Here is an 8,812-nt window from a genome sequence, read left to right on the forward strand (position 1 = left end):
TTTCAAGTATAACTTTTGCACATCTTCACTAAAGATAAATTTTCATCATAACTTTTACAATGTACATAACTTTTACGCATAACTCTTTCTTAACAACTTGAAATAATAAATTTTTAGCATAACTTTTACGGTACATACAAAACTTAATCAAATAACTTATAGAGGATAATTTTTTAGCACAAATTGTATGACGATACTATGTGGAAGATTTCTCACACAACATCTTACGCACAAAGTGTATCGTGCAACTTCTAAGCGCAAGTCTCGATATAACTTTTTATTATAATTTTTATATAAAAGTTGTCATGAAAACTTCAGACATAAAAAAAAGGTAAAAGGACAAAACTAGAAAGGACAGCCATGATAACACTTTAAAAAAAGGAAAGGGGAAAACAAAAAGATGAAAAGAGAAAAAAAAATATCTGGACAGTCACGTCACTTACTTGGGTGGGTGCAACAGCTGTGCGGCGTCATAAAAGGAAGGAGAAGCCCCTGTTGGATCGATTGCTGAGAACTCAATTAGCGCACGATTGCGCGATTGGATTCTCGGGCAATAGTCGATCGGTTAAAAGGCGAAGAAGAAAAAGCATGTGCTGCAGAATAGAAATGTTCCTTTTTATAAAGGTAATGACTCTAATCCAGGACACCATTTGATTTGTGATAAATCTACTGCACCAAAAGCAAGTTACAGCAACGACGACGGACATCGTATAACTATTACATTTCCACAGTTGCCGTCATTTCTTTCTTGGGCAACTTATTAATTAACAAACACCTCCAAAATTAAAGAAATAACAAGTTGGAGATAAGCCGACAATTAATCCCCCTCCTCAATTAATCCAATGTAAATTATACCAGTAAATATTGAAAATCCTGTGGCTTATTTAGCTGTGAAGGATGGGCGGGCGGCAGTAGCGCCCTTTGAGCCAGCCGTCGGTGATCTGCTTGTACGCGGCCTCGGTGAGGTGGATGCCGTCCCAGCTGAGGTGCGCGGCGGGGCTGGCGCACGCGGACGCGCCCTGCATCCCGCACCGGGCGCTGTTCTGGTAGTTGTACTTGCCGCCGCCCGACCCGCAGCACGTCTCGAACACCGAGCTGAACCCTGCAACACCCATCAAGAACAAGCGAATGAAGATGGGAGACTCCGGCGGCCACAAGCCATAAAGGGCGGGATCGGCCGGCGGCGTGTTGTTGGTTGGGATGCGATGCACCACCGTTACCTAAACAAATGCTCAGCAGTACGTCGCCACGAGTGCGAAACGACGACCATCATGCATGCCAGGCCGGGGGGCACTTCCTTTGAGCTGCACCGTACCGCCCGCACGACATGTTCACGTTTCCGCGTAACGGCTAGGCATGGGTCTCACTCACTGATTGAGGAATCTCAGCTCGGTGCACATGGGCATGTGTGGCGCTCAGGCCTGCTAGTGCTAGTGCACAATGCATGTTTTCAGCGCAAAATTTTAAAATAAAAAATCCTTTCCAAACCTAGCTACCACGTTGCTTGTTTTGTACATACCTGTGGAGTGCAGTGTTTGTCAGGATGGCGCGTTGAAAATAAAGCTAGGTTCTGTGCGAGAGGGGCTGGCTGGAACTGGAAGAGTCAATACTAAAGAGCGGTTCCGATCCGTTTGAAACCGCAGTAGCCGCCAAGCCGGCCGGTCGTCACGGACGCTCGCTTTGCTTGCGTGGCATTTCCCCTTCTACTAGCTACAGCTACTTCAATATGATTTGCAACTTGCGAGAATTTTGGGGACGCACCGTAATTCTGCGGGTTCCGGACCATGTCGTAGACGCCGGAGTAGAAGTCGGCGTACATGATCCGTGCCGTCTTCCTGTGCCTGCTCTGGATGATGTCGACCCTTCTCTGGAGCAGGGTGTTGTGGTACGTGGAGAGGTCATTGAAGTTGTGGAGGCAGCCGAGGTCGTCGTAGTCGCTGCTGTTGGAGCTCTGGTAGATGGTCAGGTAGATGGGGAAGCACCCGATAGGCAGCACCCCCGGCACCACGATGTTCGTCGCGCCCATGGCGATGAGTTTCTGCACGGAGGCAATGCAACACGGCAACAGTAGTACTGCGTCATGAGACAGCGCTAGCTCCAGTAGTCTTGCAGGTCGATCATGCGGCGATGAGAGCTCACATCGATGCCCCTGGAGATGGTGTTGACGATCTTCGGGGTGTATTTCCTGGCCTGCTCAGTGGTGTAGCCGCCGAAAATCATGGCGTTGTAGTCGTTGCCGCCGAACTCGCCGAACACGAATAGGGAGTTGGCCAGGTAGCTTGTGCAATCTGCCCGTACACACATACATGATGAGGATGAGTTGGGCCCAGCGAATTGAGTACTGATCGATAGGTACGATCTTAAGAAGATAATGCGCGCGGGTTGGTGAGCACTGAGTCATCGTCGTCCACGCACTTACTTTGCCCGCAGACGGAAGTGGCGATCTGCTGGAACCACTGGAGCTGAAAGCTGATGGGCCCGTTGTTCCAGATCTTGTCGGAGAGCCCGAGCGACCGGAAGAAGGGCGCGTCCATGGCCGTCGCGCCCGTGATCGCCATGTTCGCGCCGTGCTTGAAGTCCGCGTTGCTGGACTTGGACGGTGCCAGGAACGGCAGTCCGAACTGGTCGCCTGAGTGTAATGACCAATGAGGCAGAGGATGCATTGAATTTGAAAGAAGGCGATCTAACATACGGGGTCGACTCGACAGTGATCCCGAAAGTAGGCTGGATAGATCGATCGAGAAGCGTACTCAGGAAGTCGACGATGACGCGGCCGTCGGAGCAGCGGCATGTCGGGGTGCCGAAGTAGGTCTCGCCGTAGGGCGGCTGGGTGAAGGTGATCTGCGACGGCCTGCCGTTGGTGCACAGGTTGCCGGTATCCGTGATGGAGTCGCCGAAGTTGAAGACGGCACTGTAGTTCTGCGCCGCGGCGAGCACCCACGACGCGCAGAGCAGGGTCAGCATCAGCATCAGCGCCGACGCCGGCGGGGCACCGGTACTCCTTCGGTGGCTCCCCATGATCGACAGACGACACTTGATGGCGACCAATTCGACCACCGGCACGGCACGCGGAGTGGCAGGCAAAGCTCGCAACTGGCAATAGGAAACGGTGCTGCGTTTGCCTGTGCAAAGATCGCAGCTCGGCAGCTCAGCACAGCGCCGTGTAGAGCTGCAAAGCAGAGCGCTTGAATGAAACGGGTGGCTGGAGGCCGGTTTTTATAGCCCCTCGAATGAAACAGCTTGGAACCCTGGCTCCTTTTGCAGCCAGCTGGGCGGATGGCTACACCGCCGAACTGACCGTGGACAGTCCAGATGATATTCTGACGTGCAAAAGATATGTCCCGTGCTGGATCTGAAGTTTTCATGGTCGATTAAGAAAAATTAGAGTATGTGGTTGTGGTTTAGACAAGATGCATGTGGAGCAGTTGCACACATTTCGGTGGGTGCTCAACATGTAGACAGGAGCAGAAGCATTATCAGATTTTGTGAGCTGTATTTTTTTCTCCTTTGCGGTGACTACCATGTGATTTTGGAGCCTTTTCGCTGGGCCGTGATGGTGCTCGGTCGGTGCTGGCAAGGTCCAACCAAAGGATTAATAGAATGATTCAGAAATAACCGTGTTTCTATTTCAGCCAGCTAGATATTCAACTAGCGGTGCTCGATGATGAATGTTGGATTGCCTTTGCCCCGTGCAAGTCTGAGTCCTTGGTATAGATTTCCATTTGGCCTGCACCCTGCAGCCCACATGCCCAGCACAAAGCCTGGTATGACCAGTGACGGGCTTGGACCATCACCCTGGCATGATGGGCTGCCGGCACAACCCCTAAAGCAACGGTCGGCCCGGTACATAGGGTCATATAAAAATCCCTTAGGCCGGCGGCCAAACCCCACTCTCTAGCTCAGTTCCTTCCGCCATCGCTCTCTGACCTCGCCTCCCTCCTCTCGGCCTCTCGGGCTCTTGGCTCTGTGCCTCCGCCGCATCCGCGCAACTGCTCTCGCCTCCTCCACTTCACGCCTTCTCCCACATCTCTGGTGAGTCAGTCGCCAGCTCCGATAAGGTCTCGTGCTCTACGCGACTTCAGATCTCCCTATCCTCATCTCCTCCTCCGACCTCCGCGCTACGGCTTGCCCTCTCACTGCCATTGTCTGTCGTCCTCTTGGGCTATGGTTCTCGTCGAAGGTTGCAGTCGTCCTCTTCGGCTTCGGGCTCCGGCTGCGCAAGTAAACCCTAAACCTAGGTGTAGATCTAGCTGCTACTGCTTGCAGATCTGGTGCATGCGCCGCGGCAAGCTGGTGCGGTGCGGGGCCATACGCCATTGAGGCACGGAGTCGTAGAGCCACGAGGTCATCTTGAAGACGAGAACTACACCATCAATGATGATCTCAGGGCCTGTCAGCAGCCGGGGACGACATGGATGACATGGCTGCCGGCTGTGATGGTGTCTATAGCTATATTTCTTCGATCATCGTTGATGTCGATATGGGTACTGGTATCAGCGCATTTGCTACTGCTACTCCAACTCCAGGCTTGACGTTGTCTTCGATGCGGAGTGCCTCTACTAGCACCAGCTCCCGTGCAACAAGCGAGGCGCAAGTCTACTATCTAGAACAACTTCGAGGAGGTCTCTGAGGAAGGTCCTAACAGTAGGAAGGTAAGAGCTCCTGCTAAGTGCGTTGACTGTTGTCATGCTCTTACTAGTCGCTCGTCTTATGGTACTGGGCATCTGCTCCAGCATTAGAAGGTTTGCTAGGATAACATGCTAATCAAGTTCAGTCCCAACTTCAATTAAATCCTGATGGCTCTATCCATAACTGGAACTATAAACCTGATGTTGCTCGAACTGAATTGTGCCGTTTAATTGCTAAACTTGATCTACCTCTTGGCATTGGTGAGACTGATGCATTTGAGGAGTACATTTAGCATGCTCACAATCCTCATTTTTCTAGAGTCTCTAGGCAAACCACCACTAGAGATCTTTCAATGTACTTGTACTGCTCAAATTGGAAGTTTGAAATCTGTTTCTTCTATTTTCCTTACTTCTGATATTTGGTCTAGCAATGCTAAGGAAGACTATCTTTCTTTTGTTGCTAATTATGTTTTTGCTGATTGGGAATTAGAAAACAGAGTCACTGAGCTAAGACTTATTGATGTTTCTCATTCAGGTATTAATATTTTTGAACGCATTGAATTTGTTGTTTATGATCCATTTTGGTTTGAAGGACAAGATCTTTTCTGTCACACTTGATAATGCCTCTTCTAACACTAGTACCATGTCAAATCTCATTCCTATGTTTGTTGGTTAATGGATAATGATGCCTCCAAGGCATTCAAGCAACTAAAGGAATTCCTGACCAAACCACATGTGCTCACAGTCCCAGATGATGGAGAAACCCTGCTTCTCTACATCGCAGTCACCATCCGCGTGGTCAGCATGGTTCTTGTCATCAAATGTTATGCATTGGGTCAAGTCTACAAAGTACAGCGGCCTGTCAACTTCATCAGTGAAGTACTCGGTTATTCCAAGGTGCGCTATCCACAAGTCCTCTATGCAATCCTCACCACATCCAGGAAGCTCCGGCACTAGTTCCAGTATCACTGCATGATGGTCGTCTCTCCCACTCAGTGATTTCTTACGTACACAACCGGGACGCCAACGACCATGTCGTCAAGTGGTCCATGGAACTTGAAGCACTCTCCATCAAGTTTGCTCCCTGATTTACGATAAACTCTTAGGCTTTGGCTGACTTCATTGCTGAGTGGATCGAGATCCAGGACCCACCGTCCAAGCAACAACCCGAGCATTGGGTCATGTCTTTGATAGGGAACTCAACCTCGACGGAGCCGGTGCTAGAGTTCTTTTCATACCCTCCCCCCCCCCAAGGGCAAGAAGCCAAAGTACATCCTGCAGCTACTCTTCAAGGCCACTCCACTGGGCCGCCGCCAGCACTGTCTTCAAGGACATCCTAGTTCCCCTCTTGTGTCTCAAAAATTGTGAGGTTCCCACCACTCAGGTGGACCACCTCCTTCGGCATCTTAAAGGCTTCCACCTTGCGCATGGCCTACAGTCGCCTCTTGGTCATAGAAATGGCCCCGGTGGTTGGCTTCATTGCCCCCCATGGTCTCCACCTCCGGATCATTCCCTATGGAGGAGTTGGAGGAGGAGCCCAGGGCGTCCCCTACCGGCTGCTCCAGCTCTGCGGGAGGATGGATCACCTTCCCCTAATCCCCCTCTAGCGGTGGAGTAGGGCAGCAGTATAAGAGCACCTTTGACTACAAGATCCGGATGATGAAAAAATCGAACAAGTGCACTAATTAGCAAAAATGAAGAAAAACAATGTTTAAATAGATGAAAATGACTAGGAATAAGCAACAAATGATTCGGTGGATGATGAAAACTTACAACGCTCGTTGGCCTCTTCAGGCAGTGTGCCTTCATGCACCCCTTGTCCCAAATCACCCCTGCATCATGCAGGCAACCAGGTTCGAGGCCTACTCCTGGAACACCTTGCGGTTTTGCCCCTGGGTCAGTTCAACGTGAACCCAGTACTCATAGCTCGGGTGCACCCGGGCCTGGACCGGCTGAGTCAGCCGCTTGCAGAATGATAGGGCCACTGTGGCTCCTATCAACTTTAGGGTCTTCAAGTTGGCCAGCTCCTTAAGGAGCTCCTCCACCTGGACCATTGTCTCCTCGGTCAGCAGTCCCTCCTTGCATGCATGATAGACTAGCGTGTGCTCGGTCTGAGGTGAGAGATTGGGAGCTGGGTTTGTCAAGGCGAACCACTTCTTATTCCACCCTTTATTGCTATCACGGAGGGTGAACTCCTAGTACTCTCGCACTTGGCAGAGCGAGAAGGTGGCCCCGATCACCACATTCGGGCGGTCGTTGGATGGGTGCCCCATAAGGTGGTATAGAGCCCGCCACAGATTGAAATGAGCGGCGATGCCCGAGTAGCTCTTGTAAATATGAATAAAAATTGCAATTTGTGCAATTGAGTTTGGCTTGAGGTGGGTTACCTCGAGGTCATAGAAGTGAAGAAGGCCACAGAAGAAGGCTCCAATGGGTGGGATGAAGCCCTTCTTGCAGAAGGACAAAAGGCCACCATTTCGGTCTAGTCCTCCGAGGGGAACTCTAGACAGTAGCAGCACTTCCACCCGGAGATCACCTTCTTCGGGAGGATGTCGCGCACCAACATATCCTTTAGGTCATCCGTCAGGGTGTTGGGCACCCACAACTCGATGGGAAGAAGAAGGTCACTGGAGTTCATGGCCCTAGGTGAGGTGGGCGTAGAGCAATTGCATGCCATCGCATGACTCGGCCAAGCTGATGGATCTGGCGAAGCGGCGGTGGCTAAGGTGGGCAAGTGGCGACGATATCTTGGAAGGCGTCGGTGAGACCTGAAATGGCTCGGCGATGGCGGAGAAAGAAGAAGCAAGTGGACAAGGAAACACCAGGTCGGACTCTGTCGGATTGCTATTCCGGCTAGTCCACCAGGGGTACCCAGCGGTAGAGTTTTAGGACGGGGATCTCAGGACCAAGAGCTCGATGGTAACAGGAAGATTCAGGGACTTAGACAGGTTCGGAACGCAATGAGCGTAATACCCTACATCCTGTGTTCGGTGTGGTATTAGGATTTCGAATGGTGTTATAAAGGGCTGAATGATGTAGTGATGAGTTGTCTTCCTATGGGTCTACCCACACCCCCTTTATATAGACCAGGAGCCGTGGGGTACAAGTACTGCGGGATTTGCTCGGGTTGTTAAAAGGAAGAAAGTCGGTAAGATCCCTAAATATCCGGGCGTCTAGTTGGAGCCTTCATCCTGATCTGTAGAGGATCCTTCCTCCATGCAGCCGAGTCCCTACATGCCGGGTAGTTGTGGCCAAGTCACCAAGCAGGATAGCCACCCGGATACGAGGACCCTACTCGGCAGGGAGGTAGGTAGATCTACCTCTGTCAAACTCATTTTATATCAATCAGAGGCCTAACTGCCAGCTCCGACCCCCACACAAAATTTGAATCGCCCCTAACAGCTAGTGGGGAGTGGGCGTAGAAAGGAGCAGCTAAACAGTAACTCCTTTTGATGGAACCGTTAACCCCAATAGTAAAGAGACTTGCTGACTTAGAAAGAACCCAACAGTAAAAAGAAGGACGGTGTTTGATCACTGGCAGCAGATATTTGAAGTGGTGCATTGATTGACGTTTCTCCGAGACTCAGCCAGCTACTCTGCTTGGGGGATAACCACCGTAGTTCAACTCGGCTTATCTCCACGACTTAGCCAGCGACACTGCTCGGGGGATGGGCACCTCTATTCAACTCGCCACATCTCCATGACTCTGACAGCGACCCTACTCGGGGGCTGGGCACCGCTATTCAATCTAGCATGTCTTCGTGACTTTGCTAGCAACCCTATTTGTAGACTGGATGCTACTATTCAACTCGGTGTGTCTCCGTGACTCTGCTAGCAACCCTCCTCGGGGGTCGGGGCGCCTCTATTTAATTCAGCGTGTCTCTGGGACTCTGCTAGCAGTCCTGCTTGGGTGCTAGGCGCTGCTAGTCAACTAGGCGTGTCTCAGTGACTCCGCTAGTGACCCTACTCAGGGGTAGTCCTTGTCATATAACTTGACGTGTCTTCGTGATCCTGCCAGCGACCCCGCACGGATCTTGCACCTCACAACCACCTAAAGCGACATCATAACTTCCGATTAGTTTTAAACAAGAAGGGATATTGTTTATTGACCATTGAAACATTTCTATGAACCCTCCCGAGGCTTGGGGGCTACAACCAACTGATGCGCCCATCCCATTGAAGAT

At 51.0% G+C, this 8,812-nt stretch overlaps 1 protein-coding gene across 1 annotated transcript; it reads right to left on the reverse strand.

The window, feature by feature from the left end:
* Nucleotides 1-607: 607 nt before the first annotated feature.
* LOC120673771 (GDSL esterase/lipase At5g45910-like) lies at nt 608-3,250 on the reverse strand. The gene is made up of 5 exons (XM_039954777.1): nt 2,751-3,250; nt 2,420-2,629; nt 2,140-2,288; nt 1,762-2,038; nt 608-1,102 (listed from the first exon to the last, which is right to left on the reverse strand). The coding sequence occupies exons 1-5, from the start codon at nt 3,016-3,018 to the stop codon at nt 885-887; spliced, it is 1,122 nt and encodes a 373-aa protein (XP_039810711.1). The 5' UTR covers nt 3,019-3,250; the 3' UTR covers nt 608-884.
* Between the last annotated feature and the right edge of the window lie 5,562 nt (nt 3,251-8,812).

The sequence above is a fragment of the Panicum virgatum genome, chromosome 5N (genome assembly GCF_016808335.1).
Source record: "Panicum virgatum strain AP13 chromosome 5N, P.virgatum_v5, whole genome shotgun sequence".
In the NCBI taxonomy this organism is placed as follows: Eukaryota; Viridiplantae; Streptophyta; class Magnoliopsida; order Poales; family Poaceae; genus Panicum; species Panicum virgatum.

Coding starts and splice junctions, on each gene's coding strand:
- LOC120673771 (XM_039954777.1), bottom strand. CDS start 3,018: ATGGGGAGCCACCGAAGGAGTACCGGTGCCCCGCCGGCGTCGGCGCTG. Junction 2,289..2,419: donor CACTTCCGTCTGCGGGCAAA/GTAAGTGCGTGG, acceptor GTGTACGGGCAG/ATTGCACAAGCTACCTGGCC. Junction 2,039..2,139: donor CCATCTCCAGGGGCATCGAT/GTGAGCTCTCAT, acceptor GCCTCCGTGCAG/AAACTCATCGCCATGGGCGC.